The sequence below is a fragment of the Miniopterus schreibersii genome (genome assembly GCF_964146895.1).
Source record: "Miniopterus schreibersii genome assembly, chromosome: 1".
Classification (NCBI taxonomy): Eukaryota; Metazoa; Chordata; class Mammalia; order Chiroptera; family Miniopteridae; genus Miniopterus; species Miniopterus schreibersii.
The window spans coordinates 160,245,990-160,269,997 of record NC_138101.1 but is presented as its reverse complement, the minus strand read 5'-3'; the positions used below and the strand labels follow the sequence as shown (position 1 = coordinate 160,269,997).

At 34.5% G+C, this 24,008-nt stretch overlaps 1 protein-coding gene across 1 annotated transcript in view; it reads left to right on the top strand.

Moving 5' to 3' along the window:
* HERC1 (HECT and RLD domain containing E3 ubiquitin protein ligase family member 1) overlaps positions 1-24,008 on the top strand; it is a 166,598-nt gene that overhangs the window by 67,462 nt on the left and 75,128 nt on the right. The window contains exons 18-26 of the mRNA XM_081157121.1: positions 1,833-2,054; positions 4,227-4,400; positions 7,430-7,544; positions 7,633-7,753; positions 9,554-9,725; positions 12,055-12,367; positions 12,824-12,944; positions 17,267-17,318; positions 23,670-23,938. Of these exons, the coding sequence (XP_081013247.1) occupies positions 1,833-2,054; positions 4,227-4,400; positions 7,430-7,544; positions 7,633-7,753; positions 9,554-9,725; positions 12,055-12,367; positions 12,824-12,944; positions 17,267-17,318; positions 23,670-23,938 (1,559 nt within the window). The remainder of the gene's footprint in view (positions 1-1,832; positions 2,055-4,226; positions 4,401-7,429; positions 7,545-7,632; positions 7,754-9,553; positions 9,726-12,054; positions 12,368-12,823; positions 12,945-17,266; positions 17,319-23,669; positions 23,939-24,008) is intronic.

Sequence of the window (24,008 nt, the reverse complement as noted above, 5' to 3'; positions counted from 1 at the left end):
GCTTAAAATATCACATTAGAAAACATCAGTGTGTTTTTCCACCAAAGTCTGTCTATCCTAAGGCTATCAAAGGAGTGTCATTACTGCAATTTAAAAAATGTTTCCAGTTTAAGTGAGGTCACATGTTTTATTGGAAAGGTCCTGGACTAATGCATAATAAGATCCTTGATTTTAGTCTTGGCTCTGCTAGTAATTTGGCTGTCTGATCTTGAGCAAGTTACTTACTACTTCTTAAAGCCTTGGTTTTTTTCCTCCTGGAAAGATTAAGGTTGGACAAGATGACATAGAAGGCCTATCTTACTTTAACATGGTGTGGTTCTGTGACAACTAGATTTATATGAAGTCAAGTGTCAAGGTTACAGCTGTATCCCGATGTTGATTAGGCTTAATACGGAGCCATTCCAGGTTTACGCTTGCTCTGTGAAAGTATCTCAGAGTTTGCTAAGATCCACTCTGTTTGCATTAGCTGAGTTAGGTGTTATGTTATTTTGGATTTCTGCATCTGTGTTCATAACTGATGTTTTTCTATAATTTTTCTGTCATGCTAGTGTTGCGTTATTTTTACTGCTACCATTATACCAACTTCATAAGTATCAGCTTAGAATGTTTCCCTTTTTCCCCCTTTTCTCTGAAATAATTTATGTAAGATAGGGGTTATCTTTTCTTGAGGTTTAGAAGACTTTATTTATAAAACTATCTGGCCCTGGTGGTTTTTTAGGTAGATAATGGCTATTCCTTTTATTTCTTTAGAGGTTTTTGTTCTTTTCCAGCTTTCCTTTTTCTTTTTTTTAATCCAGTTTGGAAATTGAAATTTTTCCAGAAATGTCATTTGTTGGTTTTTATTTATTGATATAAAATTGTATTAACTCGTGTTTTTTTTAAATCTCTATTGTATCTGTTGTTACTTCCTCTTTTTTATTCCTAATTAAAAAAATTTTTTTTAAATCCTCACTCAAGGATATATTTTTATTGATTTTAAAGAGAGAGGAAGAGAGAGAGAGAGAGAGAGAGAAACAGAGAGAGAAGCATTGATGAGCGAGAGGAGTATCAATCAGTTGGCTTCCATACACATCCCAACCAGGGATCGAACCTGCAACCTGGGTATGTTCCCTGCCTAGAAATCGAACCTGTGACCTCTTGGTGTATGTGATGAAGCTCCAACCAACTGAGCCACACTTAAAGCCATCAGTGCTTTTGTTCATAATTTCTGGATTCTTTTAGGATTACTTTTATTAGAGGTTTATCCATTTTTATTAGTCTTTTCAAATAACCAGTTTTGGATTTGTCGATCTGGGTTTTTTTCCCCCCCTCCACAATTTCACTGATATCTGTTTTTATCTTTATGGTATAGGGTTTTTTTTTCATTTTTAATGTGAAGAACTTTTAAAAACAAATGTACAATAAGAAACTATGGATCTAAATCTTAGTACAATTCTGAATTCAAGCTTTAAAAGCATTAAACAATACTAAATGTCATTTTACTAGATCACCTCTTGTGTTGATTTTGAAGGGATGAGCTGCCTCAACTACTCTTATGGTAAAATTTGATCTGGATAATGAAAAGTAGGAATAGAATCCTTTGGAATAATTCTGTCTTATACTATTTTAATGTTTATCTTAAAATTAATATTTTTACAAAGGAAATTATTGATAGCATAACTTATCTGAATATGTTTTAAATTAGCCTCGTAAAGGGAATATATACAGAAAGTGTTTTAATTTATTTTTATTGTAAAATTAGTTTTGCATCAACATCGTTTTCTAATGCAAGAGAAAGCTTGAGAATCTTGAATACCTGATAAAGATACCATTACTAATGATTTTGTATTTAGGAGGGCCAGAACTGATCGATCCTGCTGGCGTACCTTTACCTCAGCCAGCCCAGTCCTGGGTGTGGCTTGTGGATCTGGAGAGAACAATTGCTCTCCTTATTGGGCGATGTCTTGGTGGCATGCTTCAGGGCTCCCCTGTGTCTCCAGAGGAACAAGACACTGCATATTGGATGAAAACACCACTTTTTAGTGACGGCGTAGAAATGGACACCCCTCAGTTAGGTAATGTGCTCTCTGCAACATTTTAAATATTTGCTTGTGTTTATGCCTCCATTGGAGATTTCACTTATTCTGGGTTTGCTAAGTAGAAAACTGATAGGAAACAAAAGCAGCATTTGCAGGATAGGGGATCTGAGACTGTAACTTGGAGCCCTAAGACAAACAGTTACACCCTGCAGCATTGTATAGTGAAAAGAGCCTCTGGACTAGGAAAATGGAGGCCTAGTCCCACTTTGTCATTACTTGTCACTGATTTTGGGCACGTCATCTAACTCAGTAAAAATGGGAAAGTGCTTGATTATTTGTGTTCTGGGGCTTGGAGGTTATGAAACTGCTTCATAGAATGTAAGGCTTTGTAAGTTTACCTACCATGACTTACCTGTGCTCAGTTTTCAAACACCTCTCAGATGTGAGTTGCTGTCCTCCTCCTAGCCGATCCTGCTTTCATGCTGGTGTTACCTTGTGAGATTCCTCATTTTTTTCCTCCTATTTATGGTGTCTTTGAGGATTCCTTTGTTCTGCCTCATTTCCCATTTGTCTACTTTGCTGGTAAGCTAGCTCTCTGTCTGAATATGAGGATTTCTCCAGTTCCTGAACAGATGATCTAGTTGTTTTATCTAGGATAGGTCCTTTAATCTATCTGGGCTTCTAATTTTAATCCATAAAATAATGAGTTGGTCATATTAGATCTAAAATTCATTATTTCTCTGATAAGACAAAGAAACTCAGAGAGTATCCAAGAAGGAAAGTCTAAGAGAATCTCAATCAAGAGGGAAAAACAAGAAGTAGAAACCAAGATGAAAATCACAGAAAGATTCTGCTTTGGGGTGGAAGGGTGGAGAGTGGATTGAGGAGAGCTATTGAAGATTTTCTTCCTTTTCCAAATAGGAGTGTATATATTTGTCATTTCATTTATGAACCAGAAGGTGATTCTGGCTATGGCTGATGAATGCTAGACTGGTACTTTATGATACATGTATCAAAAAAAGTAAAATTTCAAGAGATATGTAACATCATAAAGATGGTTACAGTACTATCAGTGTTTAACTGTGTTAGTTCCAGAAGTCCTCCTAGGACAAAAGTATCTATATCTCTACCTTCTTCGTATTTCTGTTATATTTACTCAATTAACTGGCGTTTAGTATGAATAAAATCACTTTTAGTTTTCTTTTTCCCTTTTTATTGAAATTATTGGGCGTGACACTGGTTAACAAAATTATACAGGTTTCAGGTGCACAATTCTGCAATACATCATCTGTACACTGTATTTTGTGTTCACCACCCCAAGTCAAGTGCCTGTCCATCACCATTTATCCCCCCATACCCTCCTCCCCCTCCCCCTGGCAATCACCACACTGTGTCCTTGAGTTTTTTCTTTTTTTTCTTTTTCTTTTTTGCTCAGTCCTTCTACCCCTCTGCCACTACACCCCCATCCCCCACCATTTTAGCTGTCAGCCTGCTTTCTTTCTCCCTATGAGTCTGAATCTGTTTTGCTTGTTAGTTCATTTTGCTTTTTAGATTCCACATATGAGTGAAATCGTATGGTACTTGTCTTTCTCTGACTGGCTTATTTCACTTCTAGTTTTAATGTTATTTTTCAGTTTTTTAATTATAAAATCACTATTAAAATGTTACATTTTATGTTTAAATACTTGCATGTATTAAGAAAGGGTATTTGTCCTTTGTAAAATTGTAAATGTATGATTATTCAATTATATTATGGGTTAAATTCACTGGGTATTAGCCCAAGAACCTATTGTTTAGATAATTGTTTTGTTTTTTTAATGGAAAATTAATTCCGAATACCAAGTGTCCCATTGAAAAGTTAGGAACCACCTGAACAAATGCTAATGGTATCATTGATCTCTCTTGAATCATACTTAATCATTCCATTTTGAATGAAAGAGTTCTTTGTTGTATATGACGGTGGTGCACGTGTAGGCCCTTGCGTACTAAAATGCTAGAACTCCTCCCTGGAGTGGTCACACATCATTATGGAGAAGATGGAAGGAGTGATACTACCTCCAGTTGAGAAACATTAAAGAACTTTGTAGCATCTACTTAAACTGATTTGAAATATATCATTTCATATGCATTAAATAAATGTAAGATTTTGTTTGTGGCACCAAAATTTATAAGGTTTAAAATGAATAACTTGAATAATTATCTTTTTAGATAAATGTATGAGTTGCCTATTAGAAGTAGCTCTTTCGGGAAATGAAGAACAGAAGCCTTTTGACTACAAATTGCGGCCTGAAATTGCTGTCTATGTAGACTTGGCATTGGGTTGTTCAAAAGAGCCTGCACGAAGCCTTTGGATCAGCATGCAGGATTATGCTGTTAGTAAAGGTAAGATGAAGAGAATAAAGGGGATAGATACATGGCTAGCTCATAATACTAATATGTATGTGTAATACATATAAATAGATAAATCATAGGGCTCTCCCTATTATTTTTTTATAGGAAAGGATATTTTGCAAATAACGTTGTTTTTTTTTTAATTTCTTTTTCCTCTTTGTGCAAAATACCCTAGAGATGTTTTATATATATATACACACACATGCACACACACACATATATCTCACTTGAAGCAAACCCACTGTGGGAAAATTGAGATTTGTATAAAAGATAAATCCAGAGGCAATTATTTTACTGAAGGATTCCATGCAATGTAAATGGATTTTGTATAAGAGTCTGTTTAATGAACCTTTTTCATTTGCAAACCCTGGTGTCAGAACTGAAAATATGTGAATGGAAAAGTCTCAGCTCTAGGCCTGGTCATTTTCTTCCTCTGTAAAACAGTTGCCTACTTCCGAGTGCTGGTGAAGGTATCAGTTGGAAATAAGGTGTACTATTAAGTACAGTAGTAAAGTGCTATTCAAGTATATAGTGGTATTTTAGTTTATAATATATAATTAAATTTATGTACAAGTTTTCAAAGGATATACGTGATTTCTTTTTAGCTTCTGTGTTTTCCCTTTCAACAATGACCTGGATTGTTCAGACTCACATATCCCTAGTTGTCTTTTTCCATGTTATATTTTTTTATCCTATTTTTAGTTTCCCCACAATTCTTTAGATTTCCTTTCTGCTGTGATAAAAATGTTCAAAGTAAATACATTTTTACCTTTTATTGTACTTTGTTTTGTATAAAGAAAATGAAATGAGATACATATTCAGATTGTTAAAACACCAGTGAGATGCTACCTTTGAAAGTTTAATTTCATTCTGTTTATTTTTCATTTATTTATTTGTTTTATGTGTTGACTCCCACCAGAGGTACAAAAGTATAGTATTGGAAGGGGAAAAAGGTTTACTTTCTAAGTTGTATTTTCTGATACTCTCATGTTTGTACATTTGCTTGGAACGTGCAGTTAGGTTTTCTTTTATATTATCACATTACATTGCAGTGAGAACTTTTAAAAACTAGATGTAAACGTGAGATGAAAAAAAACATTGTATGGCTCCATTTGCTGAATTGTTTATACACTGTAGCTTAGGCTTTATACCTGAATAGTAGAAACATTCTGTAGTGCTTGGTATGAACGGACCATGACTTTAATGAAGGTCTTTTAAAAGAACCCATTATTTTAAAAATTGCATAGGAGGATAATCCCTGCTAAATTGGAAATACAGCAAAGGGTGTTACTTTAGTTTGCTTTAAATTGAATTATTAGCCTGCTTGAAATGAGGTATGTTTGATTTTAAGCCAACACAATTCTCAGAATAGCAAGCAGTCCCTTGGAACAGATGATCTCTCAAGAACCTAATATGGAAAAGTTGTGTATGTGATATAGACTGTCATTTTAAGATTCTCTGTGGGCTGTAAGAATTTCTTTAAATCTGGCATGTTTATATTGTCAGTTTTTTCACATAAAATAGGTAAATCTGAACTTAATTTTTTACCTAAGTATACAGAAATGACTGGAAAACCAAGATGTAAAATTTTATCTCATGAGGTAGGAGTTGTAAGAAGGGATTAAGAACAAATAAAGGTAACTTGGGGCTTAATATTTGCCAGGGGTGTTTTCTATTTGTTTTGTTTTGCTTTTAAGTAGCACAGTAAGTCTATCAAATTAACAGTCTGGCAGACATTCTGGGAGTGGAATAGACAGTAAATGTCCCACCACCATTTGGAATTCACTGAATGTACTGCATTTTTAAAATGTAGTCCTGGTATGCTAACATGGAATTAAATAAAGCACCTGACTGGTTTTCATCATCTAATGCTGTGATTTGGATTTTCAATTGCATGTATCCATTTCTGTCCAAATGTTTCATTTCTTACCCACTTAAATGTACATGTATTCCCAATATCTACTTTCATGACTTTAAATACCAGATATGTACACACTTGACTAGTTTACACAATACCTCCTCTAGGATATCTAATAGCCAGTATTCAAAACCAGACTCCTGATTCTAGCTCCCTATCCCCCAAAAGTGTTCTTTCTGTGGTCTTCCTATCTCAGTAAATGCCAACCACATTCTAAATACATTTATAGTCAACCTTGACTTCTCTCATATTCTCACATCTGATCCATCAACAAATCCTGTCAGCTCTACCTTCAAAATACATGTGGAATTTAACCACTTTTCACTTCCTTCACAGCTACCACTTTTGTCTGAGCCACCATCATTTCTCACTAAATAACTGCAATAATTACTTTTGCTGTTGCTATCCCTATAGGAACTTATCCACTCAGCAGTCAGAGTTAGTGTTTTAAAACACAAGTCAGATCGTGTCATATTTCTGTTCAAAGACTTGTAAATGGTGGTTTCCATTTCCCTCAGAGTAAAACCTAGAGGATTTGCAATGGCCTGAAAGGCCCTGTGTGATCTATTCCCAGCCAGCTTTCTAATGTCTCCTACAACTCTTGTGCATGTATACTTTGCTTCAGCCACACTTGCTTCCTTGAACCCACCTCAGGCCCTCTACCCTAGTTTTTTCTGAGGGGACACTGTTTCTATGTGGCTTCTTCTCCTACTTCACCTAGATTTCTGCTCAACTTTAGCCTTATCAGAGACATTCCCAACCAGTCTATATAAAATAGCAATTTCACACAGTACAGTATTCTCTGTTCTCCTTACCCTGCTTTAATTTTCTCTGTGGCACTTATCTGTCATATTAATGTTTTTATTTATTTTCTCTCTGCCTCCCCTAAACTAGAATATAAGCTCTGTAAGATCAGGGACTCAGTTTTGTTTACTGCTGTATCCCTAGCATACAGAACAGTATGTGGAATCTAGAAGGTGTATTTGTTAAATAACTGTGTAGAAAGATACTATTTGGATGTTGGATTACTGAAGCTATTAAAATTACGTCTGAACTGTTTTCTGAGCCCTTTTAAATGTCAATGCATCATTTTTATTTTCAGATTGGGACAGTGCAACTTTAAGTAATGAATCACTCTTGGACACTGTATCTAGATTTGTTCTTGCAGCTCTTCTGAAACACACAAATTTACTTAGTCAAGCATGTGGAGAAAGCCGGCAAGTAACTTAAAACTATGCTCAGACAAATATTTGCTCTCATGATATTAGAAATTAGGTAACTTTTCTATTTTGGTTCTTTATTTAGATACCAACCTGGTAAAAGCTTATCAGAAGTGTACCGTTGTGTGTACAAAGTTCGAAGTCGTTTACTTGCTTGCAAGAACCTTGAACTTATTCAGACCAGGTCGTCATCACGGGACAGATGGGTAAAGTTGGAAATCAGTTAATTTCTATTATTTTTCTGCAAGCTGTGAGAGAGAGCTCTATATTGGTTTATGTCAGGGAAAAAAGTGCCTTGCTTATTGCAGATGTACAATTAAACGTTGAGCAGTTCTTTTTCTAGTGAAAAAAATTGAACAAGTAAAAAATTGGAGGTTTATTTAACCCCACATTTATCAAGTATGATATGGCTACTAAGAAAGTTCATATATTCTTTGGCTGTATAAATTATTTAACAAACTGAATTGGCCTCATAGGAAATATTATTCCTTTATTTTATGCTGATCAGACCGCATTTAAACTATCCTACTTAATTTGGGGTACCATAATTTATGAGGGACGCTAACAAAATACCCTGGATTGGTGAAAGGTTCAAAAGTCATAAGAACCAGAGAAGGGAAAACAAAGGAGAGTCACAGGATAGCTACTGTAAAAGTACTTAAAGAATTTCTGCGTAGGAGAGGAAATAAATGTGTTCCTTACTGTTCCAGAGTGCACAAGTAGAACCAAAGGGTAACAGTTGCATGGAGAATCATTGTTAGCTGAATGTAAGGAAAAAAGCCTTCTAGTACTAGAGTTGTCCACCACTGGGGGTAAAGATTGAAAGTTTTTATTAATGATGTTCCCAGAAGTTAATTCATGCACCAAAAACGAGATAATTTCTAAAGTGCTTGGTAATCCTGATAACATGATCTTGTAGTTATAAGTATAAGCCTGTATAATACATCACCCTTAGAAATGCTTACATTGAAACTTTATGCAGTAGATGCTTTGTATGCTACTCTTTAGATCTTAGATTTTAAAAATCAAACTCTATCTCTACATTTCTATTATAGTATTCTTTTAGCATGCCCTTATTTAATATTTGTGGATCTGACTATTTGTTAGTGACCTTGGAACTCCATGAAATTAATTTGTCATTTTGTTGAAGCTCATATTTGAAAGTCTCATATATAGGGATAATGACTTACGTATTGTGTGAGACTGACTGCTCAGTATCCCCATTTTGGTGAAATTCTTAGTTATTTACTGGCCGTGAATCACAAAATAACTTTTATTATGCATTAGAGGATATCATTAAAATTTTTAATTTGTGCTTTATACTGAGATTTGTGGGGGAAATGATATAGTACTTTATGGTATTTATGATTCTCTTAAGCACCTGTTTTAAGGACTCTTTCTTCTAGATGATTTCTAGATTGCATAATCACCATGGGAAATAAAACTAACATTCTTCATACCAGATTTCTAATATTTGTTTTTTTTCAGGGGCAAACAAAGTAAGGAAAAAACTAAAAACAATACTGTTTGTATAATTGAAATTTGCTAAGAGAGTAGAATAAGTGTTCTCACACAAAGAAAGTTAAAAAATACTGTTCTAAATTAGAATTATTAAACAATTATACAGAATAATAATATATATAACTTGAGGGAGACTGAATGGAATCAAAATTTATATTCATTAAGTACCTTTTATTCTTGGTGTCATAACTTATTTTAAGTTGCAGCTCTATAGCTGAATAGCAATATAACAATATAGCATGACATTTTAATAAAAATAGTGAGGAAGCAAGAGTATATAGGTATCTCTATGTATTTTGTGTATATACATTCTTTCTAATTTTTTCAAGTTTATCCAATATGTCTTGGTTTTTTTGTAGTAATGTTCATGTGTTATTATTGATATTAGCAGTATTTTCCATGATAAAAAAAAAGTCAAGGTTTTAATGAAGTTTTTCAAAGTTTTTGAAAAATATGTTCAATGTAACTCTGATCATTTCTTTAAGATCTCAGAAAACCAAGACTCTGCAGATGTTGATCCTCAAGAGCATTCATTTACCCGGACCATTGACGAAGAAGCTGAAATGGAAGAACAGGCTGAGCGAGATCGGGAAGAGGGGCATCCAGAGCCAGAGGATGAAGAGGAAGAACGGGAGCATGAAGTGATGACAGCTGGCAGTGAGTGTGCACCTTACTTTACAGATATACACTGTGCCATTCTTTTTGATAAGGGAACTGAGTGGGGAAGAGAGAAAGAAAAAAGTTTTTCTGGTTTTTCTAAAATAATTTGATATTCTACTGGTGACCTGAATTTACATTAGTTAACATTTCAGCCCTGTGCTCATTCCATTCTGAAGGTATTGAATTTCATGTTTGGGGCTGAAAAGCTCTGGAAGCAGGCTTTTGGAAACTGCCAGTTCCACTGAGTCTCATGCATGAAATGATGCCCATGAGTCATTGGATAAGGTCATTCAAAGTATGTCCTCTCTGGGGTTCCAAGTTATCCATTAGCCTGGCCAACCTCTGTGTGATGAGGGAGAGAGCCCCCTTCTATGCATATTAGGAGAGCCCAGTTATTTTCATATGTAGAACTTTTAAAATTACAAATTTCACCCACTGACCTCACTGCTGTTCCCAGTAGGGAGCAAGAATATACATGAGAATACTATTGGCTGGGTAAATGACACTTTTTATACTTTTATATTCTGAGGCTATGGATAGTTTTTAAAGGTAATAATTTATATATTTAAAGAGAAATATTAAAGCTTTTTAAACATTTGTTATTATCTTTTGAGTGATTTGGCTTTTTCAAGTTAAAGTGTATATCCGCTTTGTAACCTAAAACACTATGCCTAGCTATGCATTTAGTATTGGGATTGTCTGTATATATCAATCAGTTGGACACCTACTTTATTATCGGTTTGTTTATGTTCTGGATACTTCTAAAAATGATCTTGAGGTGGCTCAAAACAAGACCAAAAACCATTAAAAGCAAGAGGAAAAGATAAGGTCTAAATGGAGAAAGGGGGGTTGGATATGGGAAGGGAGAATAATTATGAAAAACCTAGACTGAGGAAACTTTTGCAGTTGAACTTAAAACTTACCTTAGGAATTCCTGAAAGCAAAGGCCAAAGTGAAAAAAACAGTAGCAAAGTATAACCCTCAGTTACGGTAACAGAAAGCATAGTACTCATCCGGGGAGTAATAATTTTTAAACTAGCTACCGTTTTGAGCACCTACTAATATGCAGGGCACTGAATAAATGCTTCACATAGATTAACCCATAATCTTTGCAAAAGTTTTGTGAGATGAGTTCTAGTATTACTCTGTTCTTGAGATAGTCAAACAGAGGTTTAAGGAGCGAAATTGTGTGCTTATCACCACAGTTAGCAGCAGCTGGAATTAGAACCAGTTCTGTCCAAAATTCCAGTGACTGTTCTCTTAATTACTTTAACTGATTTTTAGCTCTGGACTTTGCATTTGTTGCTTTGATTTTTATTGAAATAGGGACTTTCAATAACATAATGAAAATATCGTCATAAAAGTTCTATAAAATACATACATCCATTTTTAAAGTTTCTATTTCCATATTAACAGATGAATCTAGTACTTTACCAACTTTCCTACCTTGGTTCCCCAAGAATACCTTCTTCAGTTCAAATTTGAGCAAAATATTTTTTCCCTTTTGTGAAGTATCTACCACTGCATCAGAACCTTGGTACACCCACTGACTTTTTACACTTATAATTTGGGATGAGCTGGCATCAGATAGGACATTCCTGGTGATGTCATTTGACTCTGGAGGCAACCTTGGCCATATATTTTAACCAGATTCTGTTTGAGCAAAGACCTTTAGTGGATGTACTTATTTACTGTATTCAAGATACAGCAAAGTGTAGGTGTTAGGTATTATATGGAATTTGTAAGGGGAAAGAGGCCTTTTCATTGTATCTATTGCAACTTAAATTTTGTCTTGGTTCCTTTGTAACCTGACATTTTTCATACCAAGGTCATGATTATAAGTAGTTATTTTTATCTAACTCAGTGCTTTTCAAATTCTTGTGGACTTAAGAATCATCTGGAAGGCTTATTACAACACAGATTGCTGGCCCCATGCCTAGAGCTTCCGATTCAGAAGTTCTGGGATGGGCCTGACAACTTGAATTTCTAACAAGTGCCCAAATGATGTTGGTGCTGCTGGTCTGAGACCACACTTTGAAAACCATTGATCTAACTCATAAATAAGAGTAGAAATAGAATTAATCAGTCTAAATTCTATAAAGGCATGAGTATTTCCTATTGTAATTTTCATAAAACGTTTAATATTTTATGTGTATTTTTGATGTAATTTTAGCTTAGTTACTATGCTGCATTTAATGTCTAAAAAAATAATTTTGCCCTCTTTCAGTAAGTTTTTGGTCCAAATATTTTGACTATTTTTATTGTTATTTTCTTTGCTCTTCTCTCCCCATGTGTTAAGACCTTGTTTTTGTGTTGCATGTTACAGAAATCTTTCAGTGTTTCCTCTCAGCCCGTGAAGTAGCTCGTAGCCGAGATCGAGATAGAATGAACAGTGGGGCAGGGTCTGGGGCTCGATCTGATGATCCACCTCCTCAGTCTCAGCAAGAGCGAAGGGTCAGCACAGACCTTCCCGAGGGTCAGGATGTGTACACTGCTGCCTGCAACTCCGTGATCCATCGGTGTGCCCTCTTAATATTAGGAGTAAGTCCTGTGATTGATGAGCTTCAGAAGCGGAGGGAAGAAGGACAGTTGCAGCAACCTTCAACAAGTGCCTCTGAAGGGGGTGGACTTATGACCAGGTGGGACTGACTAGAAACTTAAAACATTACTCCCCTCCCTTTGTTACTTTATGCATTGAAATGGTTTATTCTCAAAGTTAGAGTATTCTGAAATTGACACAGATGTGGAGGATGAAACGCAAATTGACTAGGATGAATCAAAAGTAATGTAAAGAGTAACACTGCTTCAGCCTGGAATATAAGTTTCTGATTAAACGAGAAGACACAGTATTCATACATATAAACAACAGTAGTTGAGAAACACGAAGTTCTTGCATGTCTCTGTAATTTAGTGGCATGCAAATTATTTTCATGTAATTCAGAAGGGCTTTGTGCTTAGACAAGAATCGGAATTTCCCATCGATGCATAATTACTCCTCATTCTGTGTGTATTATCTCTATGCTGCTAGTTCCATTAAATTTTATGTTCACTAACAGTCCGAAATCGAAAAACTTTTCTTTGTGCGTGTGAGACAGGAGTGAAAGTCTTACTGCAGAGAGCCGGCTAGTCCACGCAAGCCCAAATTACAGACTGATCAAATCGAGGAGTGAGTCTGATTTGTCTCAGCCTGAGTCAGATGAAGAGGGTTACGCACTGGTAGGTATACCTAGATTTGGTAAAGAAAGATTTTTGTTTTCAAGGTATAGATATGTAAGGCTTTAATTAGTGTAAGTAATATACATTTGTTTTAGACATATAAAAAACTTTTTTAAAAGAACTTTTAAGAGAAATGAGATAAGTGTATTGCATAGATATTTTCCACTTACCTATTAATGACTCTCAGATTTCTGTCTTTAGCTCTGACTTCTTCCTAAACTTCAGATTCCTATATCTGACTCCTTGATGGATATTCCACCTGAACATGTCAGGTTACCCCCGTCTTAACCTGTCCAGAAATAAACTCATCTTTCTCCCAAACCTCCTCCTCTCATATGGCCTATCTTTGTAGGCAGTACTGTTAACTACCCAGGCTGGAAACCTGGGTTTATACAAGTGCTACATAAACAAAATATGTTTAAAGGAAACTTCTAAGCATGAAAGTTTCCTCATCTAAGAAGTCAAACAGTGTCTTCAAGCAGGTTTCATTGTCTCATGATGTTTTTGCTTGTTCTTCCTCCTTTTATTCCTATTCCCATTAGTTTCTTTGTGCTCTCAGTTCATGTTCCTAGTTTTGCTGTCTAATGAGATTCCTCTCTGTCCATTTTTTCCCCCAGTCTGATGAGTCTCATTATCTAGTCTCCCAACCGTATAATTTGATAACATAGATCATGCCCTTCTTTACTCAAAACCTCCAGTGACTTCACTTTTTCTGCAAGTAGAAGCCTACAAGACTCTACATATTCTGACCACACTGTCTCTCCCATCTCCTCTTCTACTCTCATTGGTGACTCTCCTGCCACAGTAGCTTCTTTCCTTTTCCATAAACATACCGCACAACCTCCCCTTAGCGCCTTTACTTGGCTGTTTCTTCTGACTGGAATACTGTTGTCCACATGACTAATTCCCTTACTTCAAATATTCATTCTGATGTTACTTTTTCAGTGAGGCCTACCCTGACCACTCTATTTACTCTTTTAAAAAAAAAAAAATGATTCCAGAAAGGAAGTGGGAGAGAGTGAGTGAAGAGAAACATCGATGTGAGAGAGAAACATTGATTGATTACCTCCTATATGCGCCCAGACTGGGGATTGAACCTGCATCCTGAGTATGTGCCCTGACTGGGAGTTGAACCTGCCACCTACGGGATGATGCTCCAACCAACTGAGCGAGGCCTGGCCTGACTGTCCAGGCCTAGCCACTCTATTTAAATTGCATTTTGCCCTCCCTTCTACATACTCATTCACTCCTTGTGTGCCTTGCTTTGCTCTGTTCCCCTCACAACCCCCAGCACCTAACATAATTTATAATATTTATATCAGTTTCTGTTAGCCTGCAGTTGAGAACAGGAATTTTTGCTGTTTTATTCACTGCTGTAGCCCAAGCATCTACAGTGCCTGGCACACACTAGACAGTCAATGTTTTTTAATAAATGAATAACTGTTTAATCTATTTTGGTAAAATTTCTGTGCCCATTCCTTCTTTTTTACTTTTTAATTCAGGCCCTTGTTACCTTTACCTGAACTGGTAGTTTTCAAACTGATCTCCCTGCTTTTCCCAGTCCTCCTCCTTAGACATTGCTCCCAAAGTTAGAGCTCTTGAAGACACAGATGACAACAAGAACAAAAACACCTGCTTATCATGCTACCTTCCTATTCAAAACTTCAGTGACTGCATTGCCTACCTAGAAATCAAAGATCCTGGAACATGTTGCCTGCCTGCATTTGAAGCTAGTTTTCTCCTGCAGTAATCTGTGTTTTTGCCATAGTAGTTCATCTGCCAGACCCTAAACATACCTCTTGAGCCTCTGCTCAAGCATTGTTTGCTTTAAATGTCTTTCTCCTGGGTTTTGTTGATCAAGCCCTATCTCTTTTTTAAGGACTGGCTAAAATGTTCCACTATTCCAGAAAGCGTTCCCTAGACTCACATTGATTTTCATTGTTATTTCCGTAGCAGGTTGTTAGCCACTAGTGTTTTATGTTAGACTTATTTATTATTAGTATTTTTTTAAAGTTAGAGGGAGACACATTGATTTGTTGTTCCACTTATTTATGCATTTATTGGCTGATTCTTGTATGCACTCTGACCAGGGATCGAACCTGGAACCTTGGTGTACCAGGACTGCGCTCTATCTAACTGAGCTACCTGGCTGGGGCCCCAGCTTCTTTATTTTTGAAGTGGGGAATAATACTACCTGTTATACTTTCCTCACCTGAGCTGTGAAAAACAAGTTTGGTAATACAGTTTAAAACATTTTGAGAACTGCCCTGACCAGTGGCTCAATTGGTTGGAGTGTCGTCCTCTACACCAAAAGGTTGCGGTTTCAATTCCTGGTCAGGGCACCTAGGTTGTGGGTTCGATCCCCAGTCAGGGTGCATATGGGAGGCAGCTGTTCGATGTTTTTCTCTCTCTTTCTCCTTCCCTCTCTAAAATCAATAAAAACAAAACCTCGGGTGAGGATTAAAAAAAAATTTTGAAAATTATGTTTTCAAAACAGAATGGGAAGATAGATCAATAGAGGTGAGTTGAGTCTAGATTTAATTGCCAAGATTGCTCATTTAGTTTCTACAGAATTTTTAAAAGATTAATAAACACATTTAAAAAAAACATACTGACTCTTTGTTATCTTTTCTTATAGAATGTATAGAAAGATAGTGTCATAAAAGGTAGAAAAGTCAAGAACTAGGGAGAGCAGATTGTACTGCAGTTGAAGGGTGACCTGGGCTCAGCTTCAGAGAGCCTGCCTGGTACAGATGAAGAGGAGCAAGAAGTAGGGGCGTTTGGGGTTGTTCAGCTGAAATATGTTACCCTTCTGTCTGAGGTTGTTTACTACTGTTACTACCCTCAACATCTAGCAGCACTTCATTTATCCTGAATTGTTAGTGAATGAAATGGTTTTTAAAAAACAACTGAAGTTAACCAGTTTAATTCAAAATCTTTGTTTTAAACTTCTTTCATAAAGGGTATTATGTGGCACATTATCTACTTCTCTTAGTAAACAGAAAAGAAACCTAAGTAAGCAGTTAAATCTAACTTTAACTCCTATCCTCCTCATTTCACAAAGTATTTGATGTGGTATACAAAAATAAATACTTTATAAAAGGATAAATTAGAGCTGGAAGAAGCTGAAGAGGAAAATAGATCCCTAGGTAACATTTGCACATTTCAGGACGTACGCTGTGATGTTCTGCTAGAGATGGGCTACCAAACAGGAGAAGCATAATGAGTTACATGATTCACAGTATCTAAAAGATAAAAACCAGTTTTTTAAGGGAAACACAGATATTTTTGGTTTCAAGGTCTGAGATAAATTTCTTTCATGCGCTCTCATGGCAAAGGTACAATGTGATTAAAAATGTTTTATTGCATGACACAGTGATATCTTTAGGAGCTGTTGTGATAACCTTTTGTGTTTTGTCCAGCACCAAATGGCCTGAGAATATATTATTTCGGGGGGGGCTTGTGTGACAAAATGTATTTATCTATAGTGTACGTATATGTGTCTATATATGTGACCAGGTAAAGATATTCTACAGTGACATCTCCTAAGTGGATCTATTTTGTCACTTCTGCAACCTTTCTTCTTTGCCACCAGTTTTTTTTATTGTTCATAGAGTATAGTTGAAATTATTGCGACCATAATGTCAAGTGTGTGCATAAGTTTAAGTCATGCATAGTGTGTATGTGGTTGGTTGTACATATGAGTGGACAGTTGTTTACACTGCCCCACCCCGAAATACACTTTTGTTCTTTCTGAAAGCCTTCAGCTGTCTACCATTGTGACAGTTTGAGATTTCTTTATTTAATAGGTTCTTTAAAAACTTTTAAAATACTACCACAAGGCTTAGGACTATGTTATTTTTCTGTTAATGTGAATTCATCAGATTCTTTTCCTCTAAACACCTAGCCACGGCTAGTGGGAGTTTTGAAAAGAATGGAAAGAAATGATAGAACAAGTAGGAATTTTGGAAAATGGGACTTTGCTACAGGGGCTTTAGGCATCAAGAAGGTATTAATAAGATGTGTTTGGAAGATGAAAGATTCCAAAGAAGAAAAGGTGACAACAACAAAACTTGCTACTTTACAGTGTTAATGTGTACCTTGACTTTGTGTTTTAGTATCTGAGAATTATGTGCCTGTGCTTTCTTATAGCTCTTTTCAGTGGTTTTTAGAGACTTTGTTGTTGGTCTGACTTGACTGGTGAATAACTAGCACATTGTTATAATTATATAGATTTTTAAAATTAATACTCTATTAAATCTTAATCTTAAAATACTTTTCACAACTAAATTTTGTTATTTATTTATCTTTAATGTTAATAGAGTGGAAGACGAAATGTTGATTTGGATTTGGCATCATCTCATAGAAAGAGAGGTGAGTATTAAGAAATATTAAATATCTGGTTAAATTAAGTGGATGTTTTTATATCTGATGTATTTAGATTTGATTGTCATTGAAAAGTAATTGCAAAAAAATTTAGAAACATTTTATCAGAAGAGTTAAATGGAAGATCATTTTCTTTAAAATATATACCCTTTTGAAATCTGTGAATACCTAGGAGTTAATGATCAGCTTGTTTCTCATTTGTCATGTGTTTTGACTTATTAAAATGCCTATGGAATTTTAATAATTCGTAATTTGCCATGTTTTAGCTCACTGATATAGTTGCTATAGTTTAAATGGTTTTACAGGGAGAACTGTCTACCCCATTTGCCTTGTATATACATATATACACTTTCAAATGGAAAGTTTCTAGTTTTCCTCTTTGCTTCATAAGATAAAGCATGTAAGAGATGAACTGATGGTTTCTAAAAAAGAGTTTCCCATGAGGAATAGTTTTAGAGCATCATCAGGAGTTAGCCTCATTTGTTAGAAGCTCTAAGTGAATAATGCAGTTAATTCTTGGTTATATGTGCAAAGGGATAGAAGGTACAGCAGTTTTAAATAATAAAAAGCCAAGGATAACTAAAAATTCTCTAAGTATTACTCGCTATTTACTAGCACTTTCATTAAAACCATTTGTATTGTGGTTTTGAAAACATGAAATGTTAAAAATTGTCACTAGTGGTAGTATTCTAAAAGCTTGTGGGGAAAAACATTTTTTTTCATGGTATTAAGTCTTTTATATTTAAAAGTGATACCTATTTCTTGATAGCTTCCTTGGCAGGATATTAGGCACTCTTCATAGGAAAAAACGGAATGAGGGGAAGAAATACACATAGTTTTTCGTTTTTGTGTTTATAACTTGAAGAAGAAATGTTGGGATACAGAATAAAATATGGCAGTATTTTGTCCTTGAATTGTAATTAGAATACATGAATGATTTTTCTGAAATATTAGGAATAAGGACTGGAGCTGGTGCTTTCTGTATTGAAAAGTCTTTTGAGATTATAACATATCAATGCTGTTGGGTTTCTAGAAAAATTATAAGGTATTTGTGATAAAGAAATTAAATGACAAGGATAACTAAATGGCTTTTTAATGTGTAATATATATTTTATTTTCTAATTCTTTGAAAATTGGCATTTCATGTGCCATAATTAGCCAAAATATCTTTTTCCTTAACCACTGGCTTAGGAATTAAATTTTTGGAATAGATTTACCTTCCTGATTTTGATTAACTTTGAATATTGTTGCTAAAATCTCTAAGTTATGTTAATGAATGCATACCATTTGGTGCTAGAGAGAAGATGGCTCCAAACTTACTGAGTAGCATAAGGGATCCAACTTATTATAGTTTAAGAGCTTCCTACTATATTTATAGCTGATAGTCCATTGACTAAAATTATTCTTTTGTCTCAAATCTTTATCATGCTTATAAAATATAAATTTGAGATTTAGTCTGTGTTAACCACGTCAGCATTTGGCAAAGTCATCTCTTGGAATGAAATAGAAAGTGTTAAAAATAACCTAGAGCCAAGACAAGTTATAAAGTTTTACACTTAAAAATTACTAAAGAACTTAATTCAAGCAAAATATTATTCAGACAAGTGTTTCTGATGTACCAAATGCAAGATAGTTTATTTTCATACCTCCCTGCTCCTAAGAACATATGTTTTGTGTGACCTGGCAGCTATCCCAATGCTAAACATATTCTGGGTGTATCTGATGTCATTTTTCTATTAAGAACAAGTATCATGTTCGTGTGTGTAAAGCAATAAATCTTGTCTTGAAATCAGGAAAAAAAGAATAACCTAGAATTATTAACCCAGTGTTGTTAACCTAGCATTATTAAGAATAACCTAGAATTTGAGTATAAATTACTTAAGAAAATTAAGATAACATTTTAAAATTACTATCCTCATATTAATAAAAACCTATTTAAAATTACTATCTTTGAGTTGCTACCTGTTCAAAAATTTTTAACAGTTATCCTATAAGTAGATGTGGATTTCCTGTAGTTTTAGATTTAAGTAGATACAAATTAATTAAGCCATTAATTCAAATTTTGTCTATAGATAAACCACCTTCTCCAAAAAGCTCAAGGTAGTACCAAAACCTATTAACTTTTTGGAATTTTATTTTCTTGAAAACAGAAAAGCAAATACAGGACCTCATGGAAAAAGTTTTTTTGTGTTTTAATTATCCATTAAGGAAGTTATAATAGGGAGGCAAACTAGTTATGTAACTTTTCATGATATCACTTAATGTGATACCAATTTATTCTAGTAATTATTGCGTTTTTAATATTCTCAGGGGAAAATTTTGCTGATGGTTTTGTTCCTAGGGATAGATGACTAGAAAATAGGATTCTATTTCAGAAAGGGCAGCAAAAATATTTTTTAATCTCATGAATCCTAGGATCCCATGAATCCTAAAACTTGTGGATTAAACAGTGAAAATGTATTTTGAATTTGAAATGAAATTGCTGCTTCTCTCCTCACTCCAGTTAATATTTCACAGTTGGTCCAAGCTTTTGGTCCAAGGAAGCAAATATGGTAGAAAGGGGTAGAGTAAAGTGAGCTCTTTAGAAGCATCAAAGCTAAATTCTAAAACCAAAAGTGTTATAAATTACTTTAAAGAGAGACAGGTGAAACATATTTCTGCTTAGCACCTCAGAGACAATAAGAAATTTGTACTCATTAAACACTTAAAAACTACTTACTATATGCCAGGCATTGTTCTCATCACTTCAAACATATTAACTTATTTAATTCTCATAACAACCTGTCAAAATTCTTGACAAAACTTGTTAAATATGTTTTGGTACTTTAATAAATACTTAAAAGATACGCTATGGTTGTGCAGAACTGGGCTCCTCCTTTACTGAAAGACAATACCACTTTGCAGATACTTAACTTTAGTTTTCATATTTAAGCTGAAGCTAATACAATAAAAATGGTGGGAATGCCAAATCAACAATTTAAGAAGCAACATATAGCATTAGATTAATACAACATGGTTTGATTTTCCCCCCCACCGTGGTTCTTTAAATATAGGGTTAGGGTTTTATCACTAAAATAATACTGGAAACATTTATCAACATGTGTGTTTTGTGGTGTTACATCTATGTGTGAAATGCTGTTTTATCTCTGCATTTCAAATTAGATTATATAAAGAGGAGTAAATGTAAATGTTGTCATCTGTATCAAATTTCTCCTTTTGTCTTCTGATTCTTGTGTGGTAGTGTATTTACTCCTTTTTGGCCAGTTGAGCCCCAGAAAAAAGAAGAGCTTCAAGCAAGTACATGATGGCATGTTTAATTTTTTTTCCCCTTTTAGCTTGCCTACATATTTTATGGTTTATAAAGTATGTATTGCAGCTCTGCCATGTTCATTTTGAAAATTCCATTTAAGAACCAAAGTTGTAAGGACAAGTAAACAATCTCAAAAATTTCTTGTTGGACTTTTATATTTTCTTTTCATAGTAGGTGACTCTGAATTAATATTAAGAATTGGGCTTAGTCACAATTACTCTATAGAAGCTTTTGATATGCTCTTCAGATATAGTATTTCCTATATTCAAATAAAAAAATATATAGAATAAACCAAAGTTACCAGGTTGTTATAATTTTTTTAAGAATTTAGAGTTCTTTCATCTCTCATTTTCATAATGTTAAGTTTTTGTGTTTCTAAGTATCTTTGACGTCAGCCTAATGTTTTATCCTAATGCTTTCGGATGTGTCTTTTCTATTCTTTCTTATATTTTATTTATGCAGTTTTGTTTGGGTCATATACCTAATAAGTTGTATACTGTAAATTAGGGGTCAGCAAACTATGGCTAGTGGGCCAAATCTGGCCTGCGTGCCCCCCCCCTTTTTTTTGTGTCTGTGTAAATAACATTTTGTTGGAACACAGCTACACTCATTTGTTTGTGGCTGTTTCCATACTACAACAGCAGAGATAAGTCCTGCAACAGAGACTTTCATGACCCACAAAACCTAAAATATTTACTGCCTGGCTCTTTACAGAAAAAGTTTGCTGACCTCTGCTTTAAATTGTAGAAGAGGATTTAATTTGGATATTGGCCACCCACTTCATAGAATATTTTGGAGTACATTAAGGCAATTCACTATTTGTAGATTCTTTACAATCAAACTTTAGTGTAGGCAGGCAATTGAAATTTCCATGGATTAGTGATTTGTGAGTTGATTGGTAATAGGAATATGTAAGACAACCTCCCATAAAATTAAGGAATTCGTATTAATAATTTAGCAGATCAGTTTCTTTGAATATCTCTTTCCTCAATTTCAAGGAAATTGGACAAGATAATCTTTAAGATCTCTTTTACTTTGATTCTAACACTAACTCATTGCATATTTTTTTCATTTTGAAAAATAATTTGTAAATGATAGAAAACAGAACTTTTTATTCTGAAATTCTATTAGTGAACAAACAAGCTCAATGCAGAGAGCCAACAACTGTCATAAGTTAAGGATACATCTAGATCCTGAATACGGGGTGCTTAAGAAAATGGAAGATGATTTTTTTTTTTACATTAACCCCGGCTTTATTCTTTAAATATTTTTAATTTAATACATTATACATCTGTGATATTATTCTTTGGAGTTTTACTCTTTTCTATTTTACATGAAAAAATATTTAGCTGTGTAATTTGGGGAAATTTTCAGATTGGTTATTTTTCATGTTCAGTAAAACTGAATATTCAGCATTTTTTAATTTGAAGAATTCTTGCTAAAACATGGAAGGCATATAAACCATTATTCTTTGCCATTCTAAATTATTTAATAGAATGCATATAATTATTTTATAGTTACTTTATATTATTAACTGCTTGTTACGAATTTCTGTGTTTGATTTTGCAGTCCTGGGGTTTTACTGAACTATTTTTAATAGTTCAAAAATAAGTTATGCAATTAATATTGTGTTAGTTTGTTTTCTCTGTGGGCATTAGTGCTTAAGTAGTTTTCTTCCCAAATCTTTTCCATCTAGTTATGTAACAAAATTTTTGTAATGCATAATTTATTGGATACTTTAAGATACATTTCTAGTAGAGCAATTTGGTATATTCGCATGATAGGATATTATACAGCACGCAAACAAATGAACGATGGCTCCATGCAATATAATATTGAATGGAAAGAGTATGTCCTATATATATAAAATGATATTTTTTAATAAAGTATTTAAAACAAGTAAAACTAAACTTTATTTGTTTTGGGATATACATAAGATAAAACAATATTTGATAACAATAAAACCAAAGGAATGATAAACCCAGGCTTAGGGATAGTAAAAACCTTAGGAGGAGATAGGGAGAGATAGATTGAAAGAGGAACAGATAGATACAAGTTACTGTTAGTTTTCTAGTTCTTGTGTTCACATTTATTATAAATAAATATAAATACAAAAGCAGGCCGCGAATCAATCAATGAAGAGAGTATATCATGAGCCAAGGATTATGTACCTGAGATCAGTTAAATTAAAAAAGACAAAGCTTGTAAGAATTGGACATTTATATATTTATTTAAAGCTAATATTGCCATATGACTTGGACAGTTGTATTCAAACATATTAACATTTTTGCTGTCTGGCAAAACTAATGGTATTATATTTTGTGACAATTATGAACCACTTGATAATTTTATATAGCTATCATTTTATGATAAACTTACTTATTCTTGTCTGTGAAACTTTGCTTCTTCTATATAGGAGTTTCACAACATGCATAAGTATACATATGACACAGTGAAAGTGTTCCTTATATTAATGAAACTCAAAGGGTGATGTTTGTGTCTCCTTTTTGTGTAAGTTTACTTGCCCTTCTATATTCATTTTTTGGAAGCGTTTTATTGCAGATATGTAGACACTTTCCACATTCTTAACTTACTTTTTGCAATGACATGTTAAATCAGATGAAGTCCTATTACTAGTACGTCTTACCAGCAGTGTCCTGAGTGCCTAGTTCCTTTTTGTTCATAAATGATGGTCTGGTTTACTACTGCAGAGCATTTTAAGCTAAGCATTTTGAGAGCAGCTTCTGCCTTTCCTTTTCTTGTGGCAACATGTTGCTAAAGCGCTTACAGAGACACTGGTACATCAGACAGGGCTTTCCCTTTATTTTCTTACATTGCTATAGTTTTTGTTTGTTTGTTGTTTTTTACCAAAGCATTTTGCTCAGATTCACTTAATGCATGCATGTATTCAAACATAAGTATCCATTTCTCACCAGTTGGTATGGTAGCAGCACTCAACCCTCATCTAGTTTGAGACTGTATGCTCTACTTTGTTGCCATTGATGCATGTTTGTTCTGTTTGTATGTAGGTCCTATGCACAGTCAATTGGAATCCCTGAACGACTCTTGGGCTCGCCTGAAACATAGCAGAGACTGGTTGTGCAACTCCTCTTACTCCTTTGAGTCTGATTTTGACCTTACCAAGTCTTTAGGAGTTCACACTTTGATTGAAAATGTTGTAAGCTTTGTGAGTGGAGATGTGGGTAATGCCCCAGGTTTTAAAGAGCCAGAGGAAAGTATGTCTACAAGTCCCCAGGCCTCCATCATTGCAATGGAGCAGCAGCAGTTAAGGGCAGAAGTAAGTCTTTAATATTTACTCCTGTGAAGGACTTTGGAAACTTAAACTGAACCACTGAATGTGCAGTTAT